This window comes from Pongo abelii, chromosome 14 (genome assembly GCF_028885655.2).
Source record: "Pongo abelii isolate AG06213 chromosome 14, NHGRI_mPonAbe1-v2.0_pri, whole genome shotgun sequence".
Classification (NCBI taxonomy): domain Eukaryota; kingdom Metazoa; phylum Chordata; class Mammalia; order Primates; family Hominidae; genus Pongo; species Pongo abelii.
In genome coordinates, this window is record NC_071999.2 from 78,405,826 (window position 1) to 78,433,638 (window position 27,813).

The 27,813-nt window shown below is 36.3% G+C and overlaps 1 protein-coding gene across 4 annotated transcripts in view; it reads left to right on the top strand.

The window, feature by feature from the left end:
• BORA (BORA aurora kinase A activator) overlaps positions 1 to 27,162 on the top strand; it is a 30,303-nt gene extending 3,141 nt beyond the window's left edge. For 2 of the 4 annotated variants that reach the window (XM_002824330.6, XM_024230720.3), the window contains exons 3-12: positions 263 to 369; positions 3,956 to 4,001; positions 6,968 to 7,049; positions 12,520 to 12,585; positions 13,477 to 13,533; positions 13,953 to 14,179; positions 14,942 to 15,074; positions 17,148 to 17,758; positions 24,620 to 24,751; positions 26,084 to 27,162. In XM_002824330.6, coding sequence (XP_002824376.1) covers positions 263 to 369; positions 3,956 to 4,001; positions 6,968 to 7,049; positions 12,520 to 12,585; positions 13,477 to 13,533; positions 13,953 to 14,179; positions 14,942 to 15,074; positions 17,148 to 17,758; positions 24,620 to 24,751; positions 26,084 to 26,149 — 1,527 coding nt within the window. In that variant the 3' untranslated portion in view covers positions 26,150 to 27,162. The remainder of the gene's footprint in view (positions 1 to 262; positions 370 to 3,955; positions 4,002 to 6,967; positions 7,050 to 12,519; positions 12,586 to 13,476; positions 13,534 to 13,952; positions 14,180 to 14,941; positions 15,075 to 17,147; positions 17,759 to 24,619; positions 24,752 to 26,083) is intronic. The other 2 variants (XM_054529107.2, XM_054529106.2) reach the window with 2 other exon arrangements.
• The last annotated feature ends 651 nt before the right edge of the window (positions 27,163 to 27,813 follow it).

Here is a 27,813-nt window from a genome sequence, read left to right on the forward strand (position 1 = left end):
CTGAGATTACACCATTGCACTCCAGCCTCGGTGACAGAACGAGACTCTGTCTTAAAAAAAGAGAGAGATACAATTAAGTCAGTTGATCGAATGTAATATGATTACCCTTTGCCATTGAATTTCATGGTAAAGTCAAATTTTAAAATATAAGCTTTAAAATATTTTCATATTATAACCATTCATATTATTTCTCACATAGGTTAGCATTTTGATGAACTATTTTAGTTTGCCTTTACTCATAAGCTCACTTTCTTTTGTTAAGACTCCAGGGAAATTTAGATGGTCTATTGATCAACTAGCTGTAATAAATCCTGTAGAAATAGACCCAGAAGATATTCATCGTCAAGCTTTATACTTAAGTCATTCTCGGTAAGTTTTCCTTTCTTGCACCTAAGTCTAATAACACTCTTAAGTGAAGAGAGGTAGGAAATTCTAAATGTTGAGTATTTTTCTATGTAAAGGTATCAGGGAGAAAAAATTTTGATGCAGATTTTTCCTATCTAAATGAATTAGTTCAAAGAACTACATTCAGAAAGATTTTCTTGCCAACAGTTCCAGACCTGGGTAGATACCTTTTTCTTTTACAAGTAACCTTTTCCCTCTGCTACTGAGGTGACAGCTCTGTACCCCTAGCACTCAGTTAAGAGAAGAACATTTTGAAATTTGCACTTTTCTACATGGTTGTGGCTTCTGCCATTAACTTGTTTCAGTTTGTCTTTTTGATGGTTTGGGGTAAAGCAAAATGCTGTTTCATTGTTATCTATGTTTGGGGAAACCTAAAACCCCCTTAAAGAGTTACGTATGCATTGAATGGAAGAGTATCCATTAGCAACAGAGTGGTTTTTTAGACATTATCCAACTGTAACAATTCACTTGGAATCTGAATTACATTTTCTAGAATTCTACATATCACCCAGTGCAGTCTTATTTGTTGATGTGTTGTTTAGGTTTCAAGGCACTAATGTACTGCAGATTTAGCTTTTTATTACAAAGTGTAAAGTCATATTATTCTTTTGTAGTTTTAGGGACTCTTGTTTATATGTTTTATAGTCTGATTTTTTAATATTTGAAAAAAATCAAATACATGGTATGACCAGATTTTAATTTGCTGTCCTAAGGTAGACATGTTGTTAGTCCAAAACGAAGGATAATCCTTTTCCCTTTGACTTAAGAATTCAGTCACACAACGTTGCACACATATTGAGATATTCTGGTAAATACTTCCTGGCTTTTCTCCTCCGTCTTCTCTTTGCTTGGTAACATGTTGATCATTCACTCATAAAATTAATGTCCATCCAGACAGAGTGTTAATAGGAAGGGAATAGAATATGGATAAAGCATGAAAGAATTTTAACTTAAATTTAAATAATACCTTTGAGGCCGGGTGTGGTGGCTCATACCTGTAATCCCAGCACTTTGGGAGGCCGAGGCAGGCAGATCACTTGAGGTCATGAGTTCAAGACCAGCTTGGCCAACATAGTGAAACCCCATCTCTACTAAACATACAAAAACATTAGCTGGGCATGGTGGTGCACACCTGTAATCCCAGCTACTCAGGAGGCCGAGGCAGGAGAATCGCTTGAACCCGGGAGGCAAAGGTTGCAGTGAGCTGAGATCGTGCCATTGCACTCTAGCCTGGAGGACAGAGCAAGACTCCATCTCAAAAAAATAAAATAAATAAATAAATAAGTAAATAAATAATACCTTTGAAAGAGAAGGTGAGATGAATATCTAAAGCAAATGAGTCACAGTTAGTGACTAATTTTTCGTTTCACACGAACTTAATATGCTTAATTATTTTGTCTCATTTCTTCAATATATTGAATGATGGACAATTATTATATTGATCAGTCAAGAGATACTTATTGAGTACTGTGAGGGATGGTAAGAAACACCGAAGAAGTACAAGATACTAAGAGTCAAGAGTCAAAAACATAATTAGACCAAAGTTGTAACACAGTGCTTCTGTACTTACTACTAAATGATATACTGTCTGCAAAGGTTTATAAAGATAATCTTGGTGTCTCTTAGTACATAGATTTATCATATAGAAGAATGGAAAAGGTGGGAAAATATTATAATTTAATTTAATAATATAATTCAATGAATGTTTATGGCTTCTACCAAGGATAGTCAATATATTCTTCACACAGCATCTCGTTTCATCCTTAGAAACAAGCAGTGTGTTTCAGTATCTCTTCTTACATATTAGCCCTCTACTTCAATTCTTCCCATCCTTTTCATGCCACCATCCACACAGAAAATTATAACTGTAAAGCATACCAGTGTAAGCAGGTGAGTCTTGGCCATGTAGGTGACCAGTCCTGAGGTCCCCTCTCCTTTGCCACCCTGCAAAGGCTCAACATTCAGGCCACACCTATACCCATATGCATCATACTGGTGTTCAGTGGTATGCTGGTCAGGATGCTCTCCCCTGTATGACTTCTTAGAATCTTCTTTGATCTGACTCTAGAGTATTTGGCCACAGTGATTTTTACCGTTTCCAGCAATCACCTGAGTATTTCATGTTCTTGAAGTCCCTCTGATGAAGTAGCAAAAGGTTTCTGAATGCAGTCATCCTAGTTCAGAGCTTACTTGCTATTTGCTAAGCTTGTTATGTGCTGCCATTTTGACCATGATAAGATGAAGAGAACCATTGATAAGATGAAGGCCATTTTGTTATCCTCAAAATGGCTACTGTTCAAGCTGAGATATGTGGGTTGACACTGTAGTTTATTTTCTCATACTTCTCCCACTTGAAAAATCTACTTAATTTCTGAAATGTATACATTCTCATATAAGCTTTATTAAGCCATGAGCAAGTCTATATGTGAAAAAAAATTCACACCATGGAATACTATGCAGCCACAAAAAGCGTGAGATTGTGTCCTTTGCATGGACATGGATGCAGCTGGAGGCCATTATTCTTAGCAAACTAATACAGGAACAAAAAACCAAACCCCTCATGTTCTCACTTATAAGTGGGAGCTAAATGATGGGAGCACTTGGACATATAGAGGGGAACAGCACACACTGGGGCCTGGTGGAGGGTGGGAGGAGGGACATCAGGAAAAATAACTGATGGATTCTAGGCTTAATACCTGGATGATGAAATAATCTGTACAACAAACCCCCATGACACAAGTTTACCTGTGTAACAAACTTGCATTTGTACCCCTGAACTTAAAATAAAAGTTAAAGAAAAAATTCTGAGACAAAATAATTTTAAATTGTAAAAAAAATATGTCTTACCAATTTACTGATGGAAGGCAAGCATTCTTTCCTGTAATGGAATAAAGAAGTGGTCCTAGAAAGCTAACTGCTGAGTCCTTGGCAAGTATATGCTTTGTGCTTGCGACCCAAAATTTTATATTAAATCTTGTAGCTGAGAAGTTTATGTTGCAGTAATTGCAGATTGTATCAAAGTGAAAAAAAAAATTCATTTGGAAAAAATGTTATATTGTCAATGTTTTATTTCGGATTTAATATTTTTGACTGTTTAGAACTGTGATAACTATCGTCATCTATTTTACAGTAGAAGTTGATTCTAAAATTATTGCCATGATAAACTTGTTATAATTGAAGAGAAAAACTTTGGACAATTTTTAGATGTATGTTGAATTAAATACTTCTTAATTTGTATTCAGGGACAAAGTTTATCAAATTTATATTGTTAAAAGCAATTTAATATCAATGTAAGTCTTTTGAAATAAAGTATCATTCCATTCAAACTTTGAATGGAAAAGAGGAAGGTAAGCCTAATAGCTAACTGCTGAATTTCAGAATACTGCCATTTACTAAAAGTGACAAGATACCACTAGTATTTATTATAAAGTGAGCTTAACATTTGCCAGTTTTCAATGAAGGGAGATTATTTATTTGAAAGGTTATTTTTTTAAATGTTCAACAAGCTTAAGTAATAGCATGGTTATTTTTCTTCTTTATCTTTGTATAGAATAGATAAAGATGTGGAAGACAAAAGACAAAAAGCCATTGAAGAGGTAACTTAAACTGTTACTGATCATTAAACCAGTTAAGGATCAATTCTGCATGTACATCACTTCTTTTAGGAAGACTTTCTTCAATTCCTTCACTGTCCTATCTCCCCTCCAAGCCCTTCGCAGTCCCATCTATATAAAGCACCCTTCAGTACTGTCCTAAGACCAATAATTTCCAGCTATCCCAGTACCTTGCATAGTACTTGTATACTGTTGTAATGATCAGTTTAGTGTTTCTGTCCCCTAGGCGCAATCTTTTTTGGCCAATACTGTACTTCATCCTTTCATTCTCAGGACCTAGCACAATTTGTCTTCCTTGTGCCTTCAAAATATTGATTAGCACAAACTTTGTTTCAAGTTGGAGTTTACGTAGAGAAAGTCGAATATTCTCAGGCCTTCAGAGTCTAGATTGGCGTTGGGAATGGCTTTGTCTTTTTTTGTTAATACTTTGGGTTTTTAAGATATTCATGAAATAAAATCTCTTACTGTTAGACAGGAAAGGTATATCATAATGTAGGCTTTTTAAAAAATAAAAATAATTAAGTTTTTTGCTTTTTTCTGTCTGTTGAACTGCCTTTCTTAGCATCTAAATAAGGGTTATTATTATTTTTTTGTTTTGTTTTTTGAGACGGAGTTTCACTCTTGTTGCCCAGGCTGGAGTGCAATGGTGTGATCTCGGCCCACTGCAGTCTCCGCCTCCCGGATTCAAGTGATTCTCCTGCCTCAGTCTCCCGAGTAGCTGGGATTACAGGCATGCGCCATCACACCCAGCTAATTTTGTATTTTTAGTAGAGATGGGATTTCTCCATCTTGGTCAGGCTGGTCTCGAACTCCCGACCTCAGATGATCTGCCTGCCTTGGCCTCCCAAAGTCCTGGGATTACAGGCGTGAGCCACTGCGCCTGGCCCGGCATCTAAGTAAGGGGTTATTTACCTCGTTCTTTCCTCAGAAAGTCTTTATGTGATAGCAGCATTTCTGATTTTTACTTTTCTGCTCCCTCTAGCCCCCTCAACCCTCCTCTGTTCCTTAGCCGTACTTGGCTCTTCCATACCACAAAAGACTATGTTTACTCCTGCCAAACATTACCTACTTCTTCTTCTATCTAGTAACTGCACAGTTTTCATTCTGACTCGATCACTTGGTTCTTCTTCCCCACCTGAATATTCTCAGACTCTCAAAATTTCCAACATTTTGAAAAAATGCTTTCTTTAAGAATCTTTAATTTTAAAGAGAAACCCAGCAGGTAAACTTAAGAAAATTTGTTTCTTTTCAATATATATTTTTGAAAATTGAAGAAACATATACATATAGTAAAAACAGAAAGAAAAAATATAAAATAAAAAGCCTCCTGTTTCCCCATCCCACTTCACGAAGGTAATGACTATAACATTTCTTATGTGTACTTTCAGATTAATTTTACTTATTTAGTGGCATATGTCCTTAAAATATTTTCGACAATTAGGATTATCATTCTCATTACTATTATCATTCTCATACTGCATCCTCCTTTTTTGCTTCATGATTTTTCTTAGAAATTTTTGATAACCAGCATATACAGATTTTTACATTCTCTTAGCAACAGCATCGTAACCTAGCCCCTGTTGACAGATGTTTAAATGGTGTTTATTATTTTTCTGTCACAAATAATGCTGCAGTGATTTGTATATATATCTTTATATTCTTGAAATGGACTTAGTAAGTCAGAGGCTTTGTGAATTTTCACTTTTGGTAGATTTTACCATATTGCCCTCCTAAAAGGTTATACCAATTTATACTCCTGATTATAGTATGACACTGCTTGATTTTCCATATCTCCAATATTGATTATTATCAGAATTCTTAATTTGTTCTACTCCTATTACTTTAAAAATGACATTTTTTGTGTGTTTGTATTTCTTTACTTTTGAGTGAACTTATACATCACTTTGTAAGTTTATAGGTCCTTTAATTTTTTTTCTGGTAATTGTCTATATCTGCCCCAGTCCACCTTTTTAGAAAAAAAGAAAAAAAAGAATCTTTTCCTCATAGATTAATGGGTAATTTAGTTAAGAAAATTAGCTCTTTGTCATATGTATAGCAAAATATGAAGAAAATGTGTTTGGTTACTTGCAAAACCTAGGGAAGGGAAAATACTGTGTTAGAAATGAAAGAGGAAAGAAAAGTATCCAAATGCTCTTTCTCCATTTGAATATACCGGCCAGTAGTGTGCTGGTAAATGTTTAACAACTTGCTCTCTGGTCGTGGAAGGAGTATGATTTATAGCGACTGCTGCTATCCATAGTGTAAGTACTCCAACCATGGCCAATTTCAAGCTACTGATGTGACATCACTGAACGGGAGAGGAAGAATAGTGGCACACCATTATATGTAGGAATTCCACCATACAGATACAAAATACATTATTAATCTCAAGAGCATAGACATTGATAAGTGTATAAAATAATTAGCAAGTGGTGAGTTTTGAATGTTTGTTACCTTTATTTTTAATATATTGTAAGTTTACATAATTTTATTTTTAATATTGGTTTTAACAACTGGTGCTCAGAATTCTTGATTAATTTAATAATCAGATCTTGAGAGCCAGAACAAACAAGCCAGCTTCAGTGCCACCATTCATACTGGCCTACTTGCATATCCCTGTCTTAATATATTCCTTCCCTTTTCATCCTTTTTTTTGTAACCGCTTCAGAAAATCCCGGGAAAGAAATTTAAAATACTTTGTCTATGATTAATCCTCTTAGTTTAGTTTGCAAGTTTCAAATTTAACTGGTTGATTTGAAGTATTAAGATTCCTCTTTATATATACTTTGAATTTCTTCCATTTTTCCTTTGGTCATTTGTATTAAAATTTTTGCATACAATTATAAAGTTAGTATATGACATGTTTAATAATTATTTGGAAAAACACAGGTACCGTCTCACATTTTGGGTGGAATTTATGCCTAATTGTATGACTTTAATTTTCGTAGTTTTTCACTAAAGATGTCATCGTACCCTCTCCTTGGACTGATCATGAAGGGAAACAGCTTCCACAGTATCATTCCAGTAAATGTGAGTGTACTAAAAATAATATGAATAAAAATCAAAAAAATCGGTGAATAATCGTGAAGTGCCAGTATATCTGCTTTGTAAGGAGCTTGCTTTAAAATTCTGGATAACATAGAATGTAACTCCTTTTAGGGTTAGAATTAAAAATTTGACTAAAATTTATTGAATTTTTTTTTTAGCTGTTATATTCTGAATTTAACTTTTTCTTCATGACTATTGTGAATGTCAGTTATAATGATGGTTATAGAGGATCCATAGATGAAGAACTAGTTGGTACTGAATATAAAGATGAGTTGTTAATGACTTTAGCAGTATTTTGAAGGTTAATATTTTAGATAAAACCCTAAATTGTGTTGCCTTTTGCTAATTTGCTGATTTCTTATAAAGGTAAAGAAAGGATGGAGACTTAATATGACCTCCGGGACAGTGTATTATTGCTGAGTATCTGCAAAATTAATAAGGAAATTAAAGGGCAAGCCAGTAAGCTATTGATTATCTTTCTACCTCCAGGCAATGGTTGTCATATATTTGTTCTCACTGCTCTTTGGGTTGTGAGGCAGTATTCAGGCATCACTTGTATATATGCATCCCTTATCACAGTGGAATTACACTGTTTATTGTAGTGCACCTTAATTATGCTCTCAGTATAAGAGAGAATGTTTGTTCCATTCTTTATCAAAAAACACAACATAATAATACAACAATAATAGGTAAGCTGGGTTAGTACTTTCTCTATGCCAGGACAGTGCTAAGTGCTTTCAGTAATTTCTTATAACTCATATGAAGTAGGCGTAATTATTGGCCCCATTTTATAGGTAAGAAAACCCCTAGTTTTAGAAAGGTGAGAGCATTTGTCCAGGGTTACAGAGATGATAAAAGTGGGAAAACCTGGATTCAAAATTCTCAAATCAGATGCTGTATTCTTAGCCATTATGAATTAATGGTAGCACACAATAGTAGATGGAAATCTGGATTGTAAAACCTCCTACTTTTATAAACCAGAGAGGTGACCTTGATCAAATTATTCAATCTCTCTGTACCTCAGTCTTTTATTTGTGAAATAAAAGGATTGAACTAGAGTTGTCCATTTACGTCCCTCCTAGCTCTAAAATTGTGTGTCCAGGGTGACATTCTCATAGATACTAGTTTTCACCCCAGATTCTTTATTGTTGGATTTTTTCAACAGATGAATCAACCTTCTTAAGTGATTTTTTAAATAACATTTTTGTATTCCAAGTATCCTGTTTTAGTTCAAGTGATGCAGGATCAAGAAGATGCTTAAAAACACTTTAGACTCTTTGAAACCTAATCAAGCCCACGATAACAGTGCAGTGGTTAATAGGATAGTCTCCAGAGCTGTGCTGTTTACTGTGTTGTTGGGAGACAACTCTCCATAGGCCTCACATTTCTGCACACCTTTCATGAAGTGGCATGGACAGGTTCTGTTCCAAACTATCTTTTCTAGGGTGTTTGTCTTGTGAACATCCTTAGAAGGTAGAGATAGTGTGTCCCACCAGAGCAGAGGGTAAGTTTGTTTTGCTGTCCAGTATAGTAAAGATGATGTCTCCCTCTGTAGCAGATTTGTTTGCAGTCTCTTATAAAAGAATGGGATTTCCTAAGCTTGGGGTTCCTTAGCTATGGTGAAAACCCATTGTGTGTCCACCAGCCACCTGGGTATTTTAATTTAGAATCTTTTAAGATAGAAAGCACTCCTCCCGTGATTAGGAGAGACACAAGATGGAAATAAAAATTTTATTACTTACAAGTCCTAGGGGTACACAGCATGCCTGAACACCACACACGGAGGTCAGGGAGAGAGAAAGGGACCCTTGGGCCAACGCCTTTATTGGTTCCAGGGCATTATCCAAACAGATTTTCAGTTGGTGGGTTTAAAGCAAGCAGGCATGCATTGAGGAGATCACACAGTGGCTGAGAGGTAGTCACTGTGGCATGTCTGTGTAGTCCATGTGAGATATGAGGGTTGGGGGGTCAGTCAGGTAGGCCATATGTAGCTGTCCCCTAGGGAGGTGGTTACCAGGAGGAATTTATATAAGGCAGATATCTGGATCAACCACATTGAGGTATAGAACTGGAAACTGTGTCAGGGGTGAATGAGCCCTGCTTTTTGTATGAGAAAGTCCAACTTGTATGCAGAATTATAAGAATTCACTGCACTGGGCTGTTTCATGTCACCTTCTTGGCACTTGGGGGCAAAGGGAATTAATAGGAACGTTAAGTTCATGCTGCCTGCTGTGCTGAAAATAATGAAGTCCTTTGTCTTTGCCCCCAGAAGCCTCATGTCTTTAGCCAGCACCAATGGAACTTTGACATGTTCACCTGTTAGTTGCCAAGTTGGGTAGAATGTTAGACCCTTTATAGTTCTTGACAGTTGTGGCCACGTGTGACTATTTAAATTTAAAGTTAAATTTAAAAATGGAGTTCCCCATTCACAATATTCACATTTCAGGTACTCAACAGCCATGTGGATATCGAGTAGTATAGATAGAGAACATTTCCATCATCACAGAAAATGTTCTATTGGATGCTACTTTAGGGTCAAGGTTGGCAGCCCTTAAGTGTAAAGGATTCAATAATAAATACTTAAGCTTTTACTGACCACACAATCTCTGTCGGAACCACTCCACTCTACTGCTGTACCACAAAAGCAGCCGCTGACAATATGTAAATCAATGTGAGTGTGTACCAGTAAAACTGTATTTAAAAAAATAGGTGAAAGGCCAGATTTGCGCCATGAACAATAGTTTGCTGACCCTTACTCTAGTGTAATATTATCTAGGTTTGAATTGTACCCAGTAAAGCTCACTAGCTGTGCGACTTTAGATGAGTTACTTAGCTTTTCTGTGCCTCAGTTTCCTTATCTGTAAAATGATGGTTATTGTGGTACCTCTAAGATAATGTACCTAGCACATGGTGTTTGGTTATCTACCTAAAGATTAACAAATAAAATGATGAATGAGGGGAAAAGTGGTTTGTTTATACATGTTAGCTTGTGCTGGTAGCATTTACTATTATTAATATTTATGCAGCAAGGTGCTTCAGTGCATATCCTCATGTGTTTTTATTTATGGACTTGAGTGAGAATTTCCCTGGGATATATACGCAGGTAGAGGATTTCTGAGTTATAGGATATATCTTTACTTAATCTGACTATACAGTATTAGAGTGCTCTCTAGAATATCTGCACAGTCTGCATAGCCCCAACAGTCCCTAGGGTTCCTGTGTCCCAGCATCCCTGCCTGCCCTTGGCATTATCCAGCTTTTACATCTTTGCCTTTCCTATAGGTTATTTGACATTCTAAATGATTGTTTCAGTTTTCTTTTTGTCTTCATAGACTAATGACCTTTTAAATTTCATAGAAAATGTCTATTTGTAATTCATTGATATGTTTCAATTGGAGTTGCTAACCTTTTTTTTTTTCCTGTTAATTTCTAAGATACCTTATATATTGTGGTTATATTGGTCTTAAACATTTCAAATGTTATCTCCCATTCTGTCATATGTACGTTACTCTTTGTTCTTGATATCCTGGGTTGCATAGAAATTCTTATTTTGGTGCAGTCAAATCCATCGATTTTTTTTTTTTTCCTCATTTGATTGTGGTCTTAAACTTGTCTAAGTCCTTCTAGGGGAAACAACCAAAACACTTGGAATAGAGTTGAAAAGTGATGTGATAATGTTGCTGTAGGTGTCTTTCTGGTCTGAGGAAGGCAAGGAAGGCATGCTGGTAGAAGATAAAATTTAAGCTGAGATTTGAGTTAGACTCTTGGAATGCAGGGGAGAAAAGGCAGGGAGGAGAGAGCATAAGATAATACCTAGAAATGAGAGAGATACCTGTTTCTTGTTTGTTTGTTTTAGGTACTCAAATAATATTTAATTAGATGGCAACCATGCTAGAGAAATAGACATGGTTTTGAAAGGCTTTGTAAGCCATTGAAGTGTTTGGATTTTATCCTAAAGACTATTGCAGGGTTTTAGGCAGAGAGAGTATTGATTACATCTGCCTTATAGAAGATCACTCTGCATGCAGTGACAAAGTCATCTGCATCCAAAATTTTCTTTATTTATTTACCCGTTTTGATAGTATTTCACAGGGAACTTTAATTTATTCAGCAACCCACTTACCCATTTTAAAATTTAGGATTGTTATCTTACTACACTCTATTTTGTCGTTTTATTTTAGAATTCCTGAGTTGTTTCTGGTTTTGGAGCGGGGGGGAGGTTTGTTTGGTCCCCTTGCTTTTTCTTCCTTTTATCTTGCTTATATTAGTCTTTTTTGAAATGGTTTTAGTTTTTGAGTTTTTTTAATCTGGTGATTTTTCAACTTATAAAACTTTAGAGTTAAAATAATTTGCACCCATATTTTTAACTCTTCTTGTGAAAGAAAATGTATGGTTTTATTGATCAAGTTTCAGGTTTTGTCAAAATAATCTGGCATTTTAATCTGTTGAGGACATTGAAGGTAGCTAAAAGGTATCCCTAACCTTTTAAGGTTGACATCATGAAGAGTAACCATCATTTTCTTAAAAAAAATATTACTTTGGGATTCGTCAGTCCTACTACTGGGTATATATCCAAAGGAACCAAAATTACTATTTCAGAGCGATACCTGCACTCTCATATTTATTGCTGCATCGTTAATCACAACAGCCAAGATATGGAGTCAACCTAAGTGTCCATCAACAGATGAATGGATTTTTAAAAATGTGGTGTATATATATATATACACACACACAACGGAATACTATTCAGCCTTAAAAAAGAGGAAATTTTGTCATTTGTGACAACATATATGAATCTAAAGGACATTATGCTAAGTGAAAAAAGCCAGCCACAGAAAGACAAATACTGAATGATTTCACTTATATGTAGAATCTAAAAAAGTCAGACTCTTAGAAGTAGAGAATAGAGTGGTAGTTACCAGATGGTAGGGAGGAGGGGTCGTGAGGGAGATGTTGGTCAAAGGGTACAAAGTTTCAGTTAGGAGGAATACGTTCTGGTGATCTGTTGCACAGCCAGGTAACTATAGCTGATAATGAGGTGTCATATATTTCAAAATTGCTGAAAGTGGATTTTAAATGTTCCCACCACAAAGAAAAGTATTCGAGGCAATGGATATGTTAATTAGCCTGATTTGCTCTTGTCACAGCGTATACATGTATTGAAACATCACATTGTACCCCATAAATGTATACAATTATTTAAAGAAAAATGTAAAAAAAATATTGCTTGGTGCCTCCTTATTTGCTGTGGTAATCCTTTAGTTTTATCCTTATATTCCCTCAAAGGTAAAAAAATAATAGAAACATACCAAAATATATACTTATATATGCAGATTTTTTTTAATGTTGCAAAATAAGTTTCCACTTTCTTAATTTTTTGCTTTGGAAAAAGTAATGCTAAAGCAAATGAAGAGTATAAAACATAGGATTTTTCACTTAAAATGTCTTACAGGCACTAACATAAATAATGACTCTCCAATTGGAAAAAAGCTGACCATTCATTCTGAGAAAAGCAATGGTGAGTATGAACACAATTTGAAAAGAATTATGTTCCATATTAAGCTACGTTGGATTCTAAACCCAGTTCAGGTAGTAACACTTTACTCTGGAATTGAAATTGTTTCCTTTTTTTTTTTTAATTTATTTTTATTTTTTTGAGACAGGGTCGCACTCTGTCACCCAGGCTGGAGTGCAGTGGCACAATCAAGAGCTCATTGCAACCCTGACCGCCCGAGCTCCAGTGATCCTCCCACCTCAGCCTCCTCAGTAGCTAGGACTACAGGCACCCGCCACCACACCTGGCTAATTTTTGTATTTTTTTGTAGAGACAGCATTTCGCCATGTTGCCCAGGCTGGTCTCGAACTCCTGGGCTCAAGCGATCTGCCCACTTTGGCCCCCCAAAGTGCTAGGATTACAGGCGTGAGCCACCAAGCCTGGCTTGTTTAGATTTTTTCAATGAGCTACATAATAACCATATGAGAGCTGACCTTTAAAAACAAGTATAGTAGAACAGATGCATCCAGCCATGTTTTAGAAATAGCAGTAGTGTTTTGTTTTCTTGTTCAAAGCATGTGAACTGATTTCTGGTCTTGGAAAGCATTCTTTTGAAAATTGGTTAATGTGAGAAATCTCCCCCCAGATACAGGCTGGCTTCCTTTTCAAGTGCCAGTACCAGAGCCAGGAGTTAACTTTTACTATTAACATGTTTACACCAGTGGCGGAGAGTGTGGGAAACCACTTCTAGAAAGGTGGCAGGGTATGTAATAGAATGCAGAAATGGAATAATTCCATTTGGCTGAAACATCACGGGGAGACGGTTGACTGGGCAGCACATGCTGAATTGCATATTGTATACTTTCATTGATTTATCCCATGTTTGAATTTGTTTATTTATTTGCTTGTTTCCAGCTGCTTGTCAGACATTGCTGTCTCTTCCTGTGGATTTTAATTTAGAAAATATATTAGGTAAATACTGTATTTGTTTACACCTTTAATAACTTGAACCAAAGGTTTTGTTTGGCTGGCTTTTTGTAAATGGTAACATGGGAAATATGTGGCAGTGCCTCTTTCTAAAGAAGTGGGGAAACTGCCCTGAAATTTCTCTTTTTCTTGAACATGGTTTGAATTAGCCTTATTATCATAGTGAACTTTATTACTATAGACAGAAACTATAAACATTTTATTGATATTATACTAACAATGTAGCACTTAAAAACTAAGGAATAATTTAAGATGTGAAACATCACATATGCAATTAAACTTTGCCCACTTTTTGGGAAAAAATTCAAACATAGTGCATGCTGGCTTCTTAAAAGTCGAGTAACAGAAGTATAATTGCTCTTTAAAATGACTAGCTTTGCCTTTTCTCCTATTATTAAATATAGGTGACTATTTTAGAGCTGATGAATTTGCAGATCAATCTCCTGGAAACCTCAGTTCTTCATCCCTCAGAAGAAAGCTGTTTTTAGATGGGAACGGAAGCATCTCCGACTCCTTACCTTCGGCTTCTCCCAGAAGTCCTCATAGTGGTGTTCAAACATCACTAGAGATGTTTTATTCAATAGATTTGTCTCCTGTAAAGTGTAGAAGCCCCTTGCAGACACCAAGTTCGGTGAGAAGTATACTAAAAAGCAGTTGGCTAATATGCTGTCAAGCTTGAACCCACATTTTGTTGTTGTTCTATCTTAGGCTTTCAGCAGCCTGAAGCCATGGTTTTTGGTTTCTGTCTCTAGTAATAAGTGGAAAAGAAGGATGAGGAAGGGCCTTTACTGGCCTAACCAGAAACAGAAACTAAGAACTCATGACTGTATTCTCTCCCTTGGACACCCCTGTGAGATGTAGTTGGACCGAGCTGCCCAGATTGCTTTCAGAAGGAGGGATGGTTGTCTTTTGAGTATTATGCTTCACAGAAACTAACTCTAGTTCATATGTTATCATTAGTCATAGGGATGTTTTAGGTCAGACGCTTCAATTTTGTATTTAGATATGTACAGGATGACCAGATTTATCATGACTCTCAAGGAAATTCAGCATAGGTTATTTACTAAAGTATGTGAGATTTACAGTATAATACAACTGGCTTGGCATTAATAGAGTAAATTATTTAAAACTTTTTCACAGATGGTTGCTTAGTGTGAAACTTAATGGTTTGTTCAAATACAATGTGTTTATATTTTGACTAACATATTTGATATTCTTTCAGAATTTTTGTAGCAATCTTCTTAGTTGTCTTCGTTGCAAGGTGTCTTTTGGTGGTTCTTATGAACTATTCCTAGTTTATAAGTGTGTTTTGAAGACCACGATAAATAGCATGCAGCATAAGAGTTAAGGAAGAGAATCATATACATTTATTTACTATTTAATTTTATTACAGGGGCAGTTTTCTTCTAGCCCTATTCAGGCTAGTGCAAAAAAATACAGCTTGGGAAGCATAACTAGTCCTTCGCCTATTTCTTCACCCACTTTCTCACCAATTGAATTTCAGATAGGAGAGACTCCACTCTCAGGTATGTCTCATAATAAAATACCTAGTTAAAAGTTTTATACTATCAATATTTGTTATTAGAGAGGTTCTTTTAATTTGTCTTAATGATAGAGCTCAAAATGATCACTAACCTTCTAACATTTAGAAACTTTGATTTTTAAATAAAAGAACAGTTTACCTTCAAAGGCTGGAATTCTCACCAGTTTCTACTGTAGTGTTAAATACAGTTACTTTAATTAGCAATATTTACATCAAACACTATCAAAGGAAATTTAGCAATTTTAGAGACAAGTTGGTTTTCGTATGCCTTCTGACCTGTAGGTTTAGACTTTGGTAATATTCACGTTTTGTGTAGGTATATTTGATTAAAGTTTTTAATGTAAATATGATGTGTGGAAATTTACAAATTTCTCTTTGCAATACATGCATTTCTCTTTGTAAAAATTATAGCAATTTTGAAAACTATTCACAATTTTTAAAAACTTCTTAGTACACAGAATTGGAAAACTGAAAACTCTATTTTGCTAGTCTTTGTGTATATATGGATATACACATACGGTTACATCCATGTATATACATATATGTAGATGGTTCTAGATCCTGCTTTTTTCACAAAGCATTCTATGAGTATTTTCATAGGTTGTTCAAGTCATTTATAATTGTCTCAAAGCACAACTTTGAATTGCTATATATTTCATATGAATGCATCATTCGTTTTCAACCACTGATAAACATTTAAATTTTTCTAAGTTTTCTTTATCACAAAACAAATATCCTTATGGGTACATGATATTATACATATTTATATTCTTAGATTAAATTCTCAGAAGTGAACTTATTTGGTCAAAGGGGGTGAATGTTTTTAAGGCTTTTGATGAATCTTGACAAATTTTCCTCATAAAAGGTTGTACCAATTGAAATTTTCATGAGTAATTTGTAAGAAAATCATTTCTTCCCAACGAGAAACACTAGTATTATTTTTGATGTTTACAAATTTGGCATATTACAAAAAGATCTCTTACTGCTTTAAATTTTGTATCTTTGGTCACTAATGACATTAAGTTCTTTCCAAATATTTATTGTCATTTATGTTTTTTGGGGGGAATTGTTAGTTCAAACTAGTGTTATTATTAAATGAATGGCCTTCCCTTGCTTTAACTTCCATTTTTTTTTTATTTATGTGGCTGAACACTTTTCATATGCATGTTTACCATTGGAAAGGTTATGTCCATTTTTAAAACTTTTGTTTTTATTAAGCTAAGTTACAAAAAGTATTTTTTAAAGTTTTAAAGCATTTTTATCATTCTGATTATCATTGTTAGGCTCTTTATTGTTGCAGATTATTTTCCAATTTTTTGTTTGTTTTTTCATATTGCTTATGGCATTTTACATTAACACATGTATTTTTACATTTTTCATTTGCCAGGTACAGCTGTTAAGTTGTAGGTTTCAGCTGATTTGCTAGGGATTTTCCTTGTATTTGAACAATGTTATTAGTACAATAGCAGTATGCTCATAAGCAAATAATTCTCAGTGAGTAAAATAATTTAATTAAAAAAGAGAAAGTGACCAGATGCAATGGCTCACACCTGTAATCCCAGCATTTTGGGAGGCCGAGGCCAGTGGATTGCTTGAGCCCGGGAGTTCAAGACAAGCCTGGGCAACATGGTGAAACCCCATTTCTACAAAAAAATAAAATAAAATACCGAAATTAGCCAGGCATGGTGATACGCCTGTAGTTCCAGCTAACTTGGGGCTAGGGTGGGAGGATCACCTCAGCCTGGGGAGTTCAAGGCTGCAGTGACCTGTGATTGTGCCACTGCACTCCAGCCTGGGCAACAGAGTGAGACCTTATCTCAAAAAAAAAAAAAGAGAGAGAAAGTGCCAAATAAATTATTTTTTAAGAGCCTCATCCTGCTTATTAAGACACATGCATTTGTGCTATTATTTTTGACATCAGAATTTCACTTTGGTAAACAACACAACTGTTAGAGAAATGCAGTTTTTCCTGGCATGAAACATGATTACCATTTAGTAGTGACTTTTCCATTTTCATGTTTTTATGATATGATTTTTTTCCCTTCCCACCTTTCAGAACAAAGGAAGTTTACTGTTCATTCTCCTGATGCTTCATCTGGAACAAATTCTAATGGGATAACTAATCCGTGTATCAGAAGTCCTTATATAGATGGCTGCTCGCCAATTAAAAATTGGTCTCCTATGAGACTTCAGATGTATAGCGGTGGTACTCAGTATCGGACCTCACTGATTCAGATACCTTTTACTCTTGAGACTCAAGGTGAAGATGAGGAAGATAAAGAGAATATTCCTTCCACAGATGTCTCATCACCAGCCATGGATGCTGCTAGAGTACACCTACGGCAGTTTAGTAATGAGGCTTCTACACATGGTACACGTTTGGTTGTGACTGCCATGTCTGTTACACAAAATCAGTCCAGTGCTTCTGAGAAAGAATTAGCACTGTTGCAGGATGTTGAAAGGGAGAAAGACAATAACACTGTGGATATGGTTGATCCTATAGAGATAGCAGAGGAGAACACTTGGATTAAGGAGCCGGTTGATAATGGCAGTTTACCCATGACTGATTTTGTGAGTGGCATTGCCTTCAGTATTGAAAACTCTCATATGTGTATGTCACCTCTTGCTGAAAGCAGTGTCATTCCTTGTGAAAGCAGTAACATTCAGGTAAGGTATTTAATATTCTATAGCCCCTTCCTCACTGCCTTGGTGTTCTTTATCCTTCCTAAGATTATAGTATAAGAAAGATAATGGATTAAACATGAGGACTATAGTATTATATAATATTTTTAAAAAATATTAATACCAAGTGATACGAGAAGAGTAAATTTATTTTAATTATGACAGAGAAGGCATATGTTATATTCACATTTACTGATATTTATATGGAGTAGGAAAAGATGAGAGCAGAAAAGAAATTAGCCTGCTCTAGAGAAATCAATCCTGCTAGAGTCAGGCAGGATTCATCACTGTTTCATGTGGATCCAGTCCCCCAAAACATGCAAGGTCTGGTATAGTGTTTGTATTCTAAAAATAAAATCATTTTTGTTTTTCCTTTATGTGATTTAGGGGGGATAAACAGAGTTTAGAGCACTTGTTTTTTTTGAGATGGGGTCTCATTCTGTCACCCAGGCTGGAGTGCAGTGGCATGACCTTGGCTCAGTGCAACCGCCACCTTCCAGGTTCAAGCAATTCTCCTACCTCAGCCTCCCGAGTAGCTGGGACTACAGGCGTGCGTCACCACACCCGGCTAATTTTTGTATTTTTGTAGAGATAGGGTTTAGCTGTGTTGGCCAGGCTGGTCTCGAACTCATGATCTCAGTTGATCCGCCCACCTCAGCCTCCCAAAGTGCTGGGATTACAGGCATGAGCCACCACGCCTGGCCTTAGAGTTCTTTTATGTATGCATTTTTGTACTTTTCTTTTAGAAACATGATTTATAGCAACATTTTTCATGAAATTATACATTTCCAATTTTGCAGTGTCTCTGACAACAGGAAAACCTGATTCATTTGACAGATACGTATACATCATAATTAGCACTTTGGAAAGGCATTTGTTCCATTCATTGTTGTGTTCTTTGAGCTGAGAATTTTGTTTTTTTTTTTTTTTTTTTTTTTTTTTTTTTTTCCGCCCTTAATCCATTTAACCCTGAGTTGACACAGCATATGTTTCAGAGAGCATGGGGCTGGGGGAAAGGCCATAGATCAACAGCATCCCAAGGCAGAAGAATTTCTCCTAGTCAGAACAAAATGGAACCTCCTATGCCCACCCCTTTCTACACAGACACAGCAACAATCTGATCTCTCCTTCCTTTCCCCACACTTCCCCCCCTCTTCCTTTCAACAAAACCGCCATCGTCCTCATGGCCCTGAGCTGAGAATTTTGAAGGAACTTCAGAAGTCAGAAGGGGATAGCAATAACATGTAACACTGACGTAGCATTACTATATGCCAAGTCCTATTCTGAGACCTTTACATGTTTTAATTTGTTGAATCTTTACAGCAATCCTGTGAGGTATGTGTACTATTATCCCTGTTTGACAGATGAGGAAACTGAGGGTCAGAGAGGTTAAGTAAATTACCTAAAGTTTCTCTACAACTAGTAAGTGGAAGAGCTGAGATCTGATCCCAGCAATCTGGCTTTAGAGTCCATGTTCTTTAATCCAAAAGTTAATACTGACTCATAATAATAGCTAATACTCACATAGTGTTTTGATATACCAGGCACTCTTCTAACCACTTTATTAATTCATTTAATTCTCACACCAACTCTATAAGGCTTTAGTGTTGTCAGTTTTGGCATGCTGAAGTTAAAACTCAGGGAAAGATTCTAAATGACCCAAAATTAAATATAGTATTTTGCTCATATTTTTATGCTTCTGTTGCCTATCCTGACTTATAGCTTCATTGCTCAAAAAAGATTCTACTAGAATCACTTTTACATATTTTAGCTTCTCTAAAGTTGGTTTCATAAATAGAAAAAAGCACATATAGGCTTAAAAGTATATGCCTTAAAGGCATTGTTTGCTTCTTTTACTCTCTGCCTTTTTTCATTTTCTCTCTTTTTTTATATATATATATAGAGAGGAATTACAAAATACTTTTGTTGAAATACACCTTAATCATCATCTAATCCAACTAACCTTTGGAAGCCATGGGTAGCATATTCTCCCATAATTGTAGTCACTACTAACTTGTCAAACTATCTATGCTTAATTACACTTGCAGGGCTATTCCATTCATTTTTTAACTTCTCTTACTAGTACAAACCTCTTCCTTCTATTGGGTAAAAATATGTTATGTGATACCCTCCAAGCAGTCTCAGTTTTACTCTTTGGGCCATAACATCATAATGTCTTCTAAAAATGTTTCATACATTACATTTCTGCCACGTAGTTAGCTTTCTGCTAGCTTTCTGAGGAAGAGTACCTTTCTAAAGACATTGTGTGTCTGATCATGTGTCCGTCTCTCACATTTGAGAGTTTAGAAATGTCCTTCAGAGTTTGAAGGCATTGCTTCCATTTGAGTGAGAGATCTGAAGCTATTTCAGTGCTTAATCTTTGTTTATGATCTCTTTTTATCCCCAACTCCCTGGACATGGATAGGCATTTTTCTTTGTCTACAGGGTTCTGAAATTTCAGTGATGTCCTTTAGTGCAGGTTTCTTTCCATCCATTATACTCTTCATTCAGAATGCCCTTACAGTCTGTAAACTTATTCCCCTCACTTCTTGGATCTTTTCTTGAATAATATCTTAGATTTCTCCTCTGCTGCTTCTAGTGTTCTCTCTGGAGCTCCTTTTGATTCTCCAATTTCTAAAAATCTTTTTGTTTTTTTTTAAATCTCCTTTTTGTTTGAATTTTTGGGCAATTTCCTCCAGTTTATATAATAACCTTTCTATTGAGTTTTTTATTTTCTACACTTTTGAAATGTGTTCGGTACTAATTTTAAAAGTCTGTAATGTGGCTGGCAAGGCTGGTCTTTCTACTCTCCAGCTTGTTTCCTTCATTCTCTGTTTAGGTCCCACTAGCTTTCCAAAGTTTTAAATAGCCACGTTTTCTCTTGTCACAGGGCCTTTGCACATACTATGTAGCATTTCTATTCCATTTTACTTAGTTAACTCCTATTTTTTTCATTGACAACTTATTGATTACATCCTCAAAGAAGCCTTCCCAGATCACATTAGCCAGGCCAGACCTCATTATATGCTTTCATGATTCCATGTACATTTTGCATTCTTTCCAATCAGACCACTAATCCAGCAGTCATGCATGTTTTTATCCCCAGTGCTTATTAAAAAGAACCTGGCACGTAATAGCCGCTCATTAAATATTTGTGTAACAAAAACAGAACGAATGCGTAGGTTAAGTTCAACCAGAGGGATGGTATTTACTGAGAGTAACAGGGAGCCAGGATTTGGAACCCTGAGAAAAAACTGAGGGAGGGATCAGGTAAAGGAAGTACAGCCCCTGAAGGAGACTGAAAAGAACCAGCCAAAGAGGAGAAAGGGACACTTAGAAAGCACAGTGTCATGAAGCATTTTAAGCAGGAAAGAATGGTTAGCATTGCCAAAATAGGAGCAAGCAACATTGGGCTTGAAAAGGGGCTATTGGACTAATAAGAAAAGTAATTAATAACTGAACAGCCTCAAGGTGAAAAGTGAATGGAAAGAAGGTTAAAGAAGGAGAAGTAAGGAAATAACTTGTGTAGATAACTCTGGAGTTTAGTTGTGAAGGGAAAGAAAATGATACCTAGAGAAGAGCATCAAAGTCAGATCTTTTTGTAGTTTGCTTTTTTACTTTGTTTTTACTTAACCCATTTATGCCTAAGGTTGCAATTTTTTGAATTTTCGCAATCAGACCTTGGCGATGACCTTGAACAATAGGATATAAGTAACTCCCACATGCTTAGTGTTCCAGTAATGGAACACAGAAGAAACAGCATACAGCATTTAAATGAAGACGAGAGGGAGAAGATTTTTAAAAACTAGGAGTTGGGTAGCATAATTATTAATATAATTATTAATAGGTATCAGTCACATGTCCTTTTCAAGTACCAGAGACCATGCCAAGCATTTTAGTCAGAAGCTAATCCCTGTGATACCTTACAGATATAATAGATATTGTCATCTGTCAAATGGTGATCTGTTTTATAAATGAGGGAACTGAGGCATGCAAGAGGGGCTAGAATCTAGAGCCCTGATAGGAGTAGCCGCGGTAACTCCTCCATGTTTAAAGGAGGGCAGGGTGCCTGAATGGGTGTGGGCGCAAATGTATTTAGTTGAGGGGCGAGCATGGCATTAAAGAACATGGGCTTGGGAAACCGTAATGGCAGATTTCAGTTTATAGCCCAACTCTGTTAGCTTTATAAATCCCAGAAAGTGACAGTTTCTTTCAGCTTGTTTCCTCTTCTTTAAATGGGGATAATAATAATAGGATTACAGGATATTAGCATGATCATTGTGATTAATATAAGTAAACAGTGCCTGAACACTGTTGGTGGGAATATGAATTAGTACAGCTATTATGGAAGTTCCTCAAAAAACTAAAAATAGAACTACCATGTGATCCAGCAATCCCACTAGTAGGTATATATCCAAAGGAAAGGAAATCAGTACGTCAAAGAGATATCTGCACTCCAGTGTTTATTGCTGCACTATTCATAATAGCCAGAATATGGAATCACCCTAAGTGTCCATTAATAGATGAATGGATAAAGAAAATGTGGTATATATACACAACGGAATACTATTCAGCCATAAAAAATAATGAAGTCCTTACATTTGCAGCAACATGGATGACCTGGAGGACATTACGTGAAATAAGCCAGGCACAGAAAGATAAATACCACATGTACTCCCTCATATGGAAGCTAAAAAGGTTGATTTCATGGAAGAGTGTAGAATAGTGGTAGGCAGTAGAGGATGGGAAGGGTAGGGGGAGCAGGGTTAGGGAGAGGTTGGTTAATGGATACAAAAGTACAGCTGGATAGGAGGAGTAATTCTAGTGTTCTATAGCTCTATACGGTGAGTGTAATTAACAATTTATCATATATTTTCAAATAGCTTGAAGAGCAGATTTTGAAAGTTCCCAACGCAATGATAAATGTTTGAGTTAATGGATATGCTAATTACCCCAATTTGATCATTACATATTGTAAACATATCAAAATATCATGTACATCATAAATGTGTAATTGTGTGTCAGTTTAAAATAATAATAAAAGCAAAAACATAAGTAGTAATGGAAGGCAAGGTCCTCTGAATGGTAACAAACAAGGGGGACTGAGAATGATGAGGGAAGGGCTAAAGTGCTGGGCCCAGATGTCAAGGAATGTTATCACAGGGCACAACTGTTGCCAATTCAAAGTTTTAAAAGACAATGACATCTGATTTGTGTGGTAGAAAAATAAATTTAGTAACAAAGTGCATGTTAAATGACTGACATAGAGACACCATTTAAAGGTACCATGGCCCAACTGGAATATAAAGTTTGCAATTAGAACCAAGTTTGAATTAGAGTTCTTTTATTTCCAGGCTGGGGGATCTTAAGGCAAGATTTACATAGCAGTGAATAGAACATGACTTTTTAATTTTTATCCCTTCATCCTTCTTAGCTATAAAGTGAGATTGATGCCTGCCTTGATGCCTGTGGGGGATAACAAGGTATCTGTTGCCTGGTTGGTACATATTAGGCATTGACATTAGCAGAAGTCTAGATGAGAGACAGTGAAGTCAGCCACCTTCTCAACTTGGCTCCCATCGATCCTGCTCTTCCCATAGTGTGGGACAAACTCCCCACATGCCTTACTTCCTGCTGTACTAATGAGTAACTTTTCCCTCCATATATATCCAGTTACCTATTAGTATTGCATTATAAGCCACCTATTTGGCAGTGATGAATATTAGAAGGAAGAGCTATTGGCAGAATCTCTGGGAGCAATCTGACATTTATATTTTTGATCAAGTAGCTATTGAATGATAGCAGAACAAGGCTTTCCCCCAAAAATGTTACACTTCACAAGGCTTTTGTTCTAATGGAACATGACCTGTAGTGGTAAGCAGATATGTATCCAGCCCTGAAAACTGGGAACATTTTTTCAGGATTATTAAGTGATAGACTGCAGTTTCTAGGCTAGTCTGTACCTTTGTGAGGGAAACAAAATGACAGTCAGGTTTTTCCTTCCCTCTGATCCTAACTTGCAGGGAGGGCTTAAATGCAAAGTGATTCCCTTGTGGTTTGCTTTCTTTGGTGCTCAGCATTATACAGGTAAATGGAGTGTTGTGTAGTGAACAGAACCTGGACTTAGGTCTCACATCTTCATCACCTCATCACTGGATGACACTGTGAAAGTTAAGCTTTTTAAGCCTTAATTTCCTTCTCTAGTAAAGTAATAGGGTTGTTGAAAGGAGAAGAAAATATTAAATATATAGAGATAGTGCCTGGCCTTTTAGAGACACTCAATAAATGTTTCCAAGCTGGAAGTTTGCTAGAATCTTTCTTTTTTGCTCTTTTGCACTGAAACAGTGTATCTTAGGATGCTACAATTTTTATTAACATGAAAAGCTGAACTAACATCTAGAGCCATTATATATGTGGCATTATTGTGAACAACTAGGTGTGACTATAATATAACCCACTTTTTTAAAGGCAGCATGCCTCAAGCCATTTAGAGACAAGCCTGGAAAATGCGTTGGAAGGTGAAGTTAGTTGTAATACTCATTTTTGTCTACTAGGTATGATCACAAAATAACAGGAAAGCATTTTGTCAGTAGGCTGTTCACTGACTCTTAAGGAAGTTACAAGATATATTTCATTGGAAGGAATTGTAAAATGACTACAATAATCAGTACTATGCAGAACTACCTTTTATATTTGTGCATTACTTTTGAATTTTGTTCAACATGATCAATATTACATGTTAGGATCGTTCAGATGTAGTGAATGACAGTTTATAGTGGTTTACTTATTTAAATATTTGACTTTTAAGTTCCTCACAATATATTTTTTTCTTTTTTCTCCTGTCAGATGGATAGTGGCTATAATACGCAGAATTGTGGAAGCAATATTACGGATACAGTTGGGGCAGAAAGTTACTGCAAAGAAAGTGATGCACAAACATGTGAAGTTGAGAGTAAATCTCAAGCATTTAATATGAAGGTACGGAGAAAATATAGAGAAAGCTTAATATTGTTTAGATTAGAAATATAAAATAATTCTGATTATTAGACAATAGTACTATTGAGAAACTATATGAAATTTAAAACACTAAAAGGTAAGCCTGTTTTCTTAACATCCAATAACCTTTAAATATTTTGGTTACTCTGAATATAGTAACACGAGTATTTTACATACTACAAAGTGTGCAAATGTAGCGTATATTTGATGAGGGCATTTACTGAACCTTCCAGGTGATAGTTATATATTCACACTTGAAGAAACTCATAATTTCAGGCACTAGTCAGGACAGTCTTTAATTTTATATGCCAATTTTTTTTGCATTTTATTTTTTTGTAGAGACAGGGCCTGCTGTGTTGCCCAGGCTGGTCTCAAACTCCTGGTGTCAAGCAGTCTTCCTGCCTCAGCCTCCCAAAGTGCTGGGATTACAGGCATGAGCCAACATGCCCAGGCTTGTATGCCGTTTCTTTTTTTTTCTTTTTTTTTTTTTTGAGACAGGGTCTTACTCTGTCACCCAGGCTGGAGTGCAGTCGTAGAATCATAGATCACTACAGCCTTGAACTGCTGGGCTCAAGCAATCCTCCTGCCTCACCCCCCTGAGTAGCTAGAACTACAGGTGTGAATGAACCACCCCGCCCTGTTATTATATGCCAGTTTCTTATAAAATACTATAAATGTCAGCAAATATGCAACCAACGTTTAATAGGGAGGCCACCTTAGTTTTCCTTTCTGTTGTATGTAGTACGAGCAAATTGCCTTTCTGTTGTATGTAGTATCAGAGCAGGTCTCTTCTAATATTAACCTGAACAAAATCCATCCTATTTCAGGATGCAGTTGTCTATCTAAACATAAGTAGAGATACATGAAGGATTTTTTTAAATTTTATTATTTTTTTTTGAGACAAGGTCTCATTCTGTCACCCAGGCTAGAGTGTAGTGGCACGACCACAGCTCACTGTAGCCTTCACCTCCCAGACTCAAGCAGTCTTACCACCTCAGCCTCCTGAGTAGCTAGGACTACAGGCATGTGCCACCACACCCAGCTTTTTAAAATTTTTTGTAGAGACAGGGTCTCACTATGTTGTCAGGGCTAGTCCCAAACTCCTGGGCTCATGCGATCCTCCCACCTTGGCCTCTCAAAGCATTGGGATGCTTTTTGATACAGAATATTGATTTATAAAATACTGTATCTTTACTGTCCCTTCAGAGTTCAGCTAAACAAACGTGCTTTTAGGTTTTAAAAACCGTCCCGATAATTGCGTCCTCCAGTGGTCCTACTTAAACTGAAAACAAGGTATTGTCTTCTTTTTCACAGCAAGACCACACAACACAGAGGTGTTGGATGAAAACAGCAAGTCCTTTTCAATGCAGCAGTCCATAGAATACCTCTGTCACAATCAAAGACTAAGCTTAAGAGTTCCTTGCATATGTCGTTGTGCACAGGATCAATGTGATGGTGACTGGGAAAAAATTACTTCAAGTAACATGCTTAGCTTTCCCTCCTTAATGTGAAAAATCAAGGGCTTACTGACATAGGAACAACAGAAATGCTCCTGGAACTTCAAGTTGCTGAATTATAAGTTTATTTTTTATCAATAAATATTTTTATACTTACATTGAGTGATGTGTTTAACAACAAATTGTGACAGAGCTGAGTGCTCCTATCTTACAGGGTCAATGAACTACTTATTAAGCCTTACTGATAGCACTGAATTTAGCAGTTCTGAGAACATGTGAAACTATGTTAAAACTGAAGGCACTATATATTTTTACATAAAAGCTTGAACATACAGATGAATTATAACCTATGTGAAGAAATCTTAGATATAAAACTAAGTTATCAAAGATACAAAAAGGGAAATTAAACAGGTTTCCTGAAATTTTAGTTCTTGAACTGTCTGTTCACCTCTGTGGGGAAAATTCTTAGTTCCAGTGATAACTGTTCTAGTTACTACTTTTAAGTATGTAAATACTAGAAAGGTAGTACTAGTGACATCATCACATGTATTGTTATCTATGGGGCAAATGTGTGGTGCCCAGAATGAAATATACCTCATGCCTAGGGTAGGGACATCCTTTCCAGCTCAAACGTGAGTAGGGATGTGGGAGAATTAAGAATGTAGGAGAACCAAGAGAAAAAGTGGGGCTGGGAGAGTGGAGTTCCTGTAGGACGTAGGCCTGTGAAGTAACACTGGGGCAGATATGTATGTTATATACAACTATTTTTTTAAAAAACTTATATCCATGTTGGGAGTAGATGGGTATATAACAGTTTGGAAATACTATCTTTGGAGAATGTATTTTTGTATTTATAAATCAACTTTTAAAAACTGTCTCATTCAAAAGGGAATAATTCGTATGTACCCTGAGGAAATAAAGACCTATGTTATCGATGTGTCATTTTCTTCTTTCCTCCATAACTGTACCTTGAAACCTTACTGCTGACCTGCAGAAAATGTGCCGCGTTATATACCTGGCTCATCTTCTTCAACACACTAACCATGAACACTAATAGCCATTAGGGGCCATGGCTACAGATACTGCATTGGAAAGCTGTCTTTAATCACACAGGTGTTAAACTCAATATAAATTTACCTAAAAACAATTGCTATACATAAAAGGAGTTCTGGGTACTAAGGGTAGAAGCCTCACTGGCTAGTTTTTTAATAGTACAAGTCAAGAAATAACAAAGTAGTGACTATAACCTGTATTCAAATCCCTACTCTTTCACTAGTTGATCTGGGCTGATATGGTATGGTCTGTGTCCTCACCCAAATCTAACCTTGAATTGTAACAATCCCCACGTGTCAAGGGTGGGACCAGGTGGAAGTAACTGGATCATGGGGGCGGTTTCTTCCATGCTGTTCCCGTGATAGTGAGCCGGTCTCATGAGATCTGAAGGTTTTATAAGCATCTGGCGTTTCCACTGCTGGCAGTCATTTCGTCCTGCCGCCCTGTGAAAAAGGTGCCTGCTTCTCCTTTGCCTTCTGCCATGATTGTAAGTGTCCTGAGGCCTTCCCAGCAATGCGGAACTGAGTCCATTAA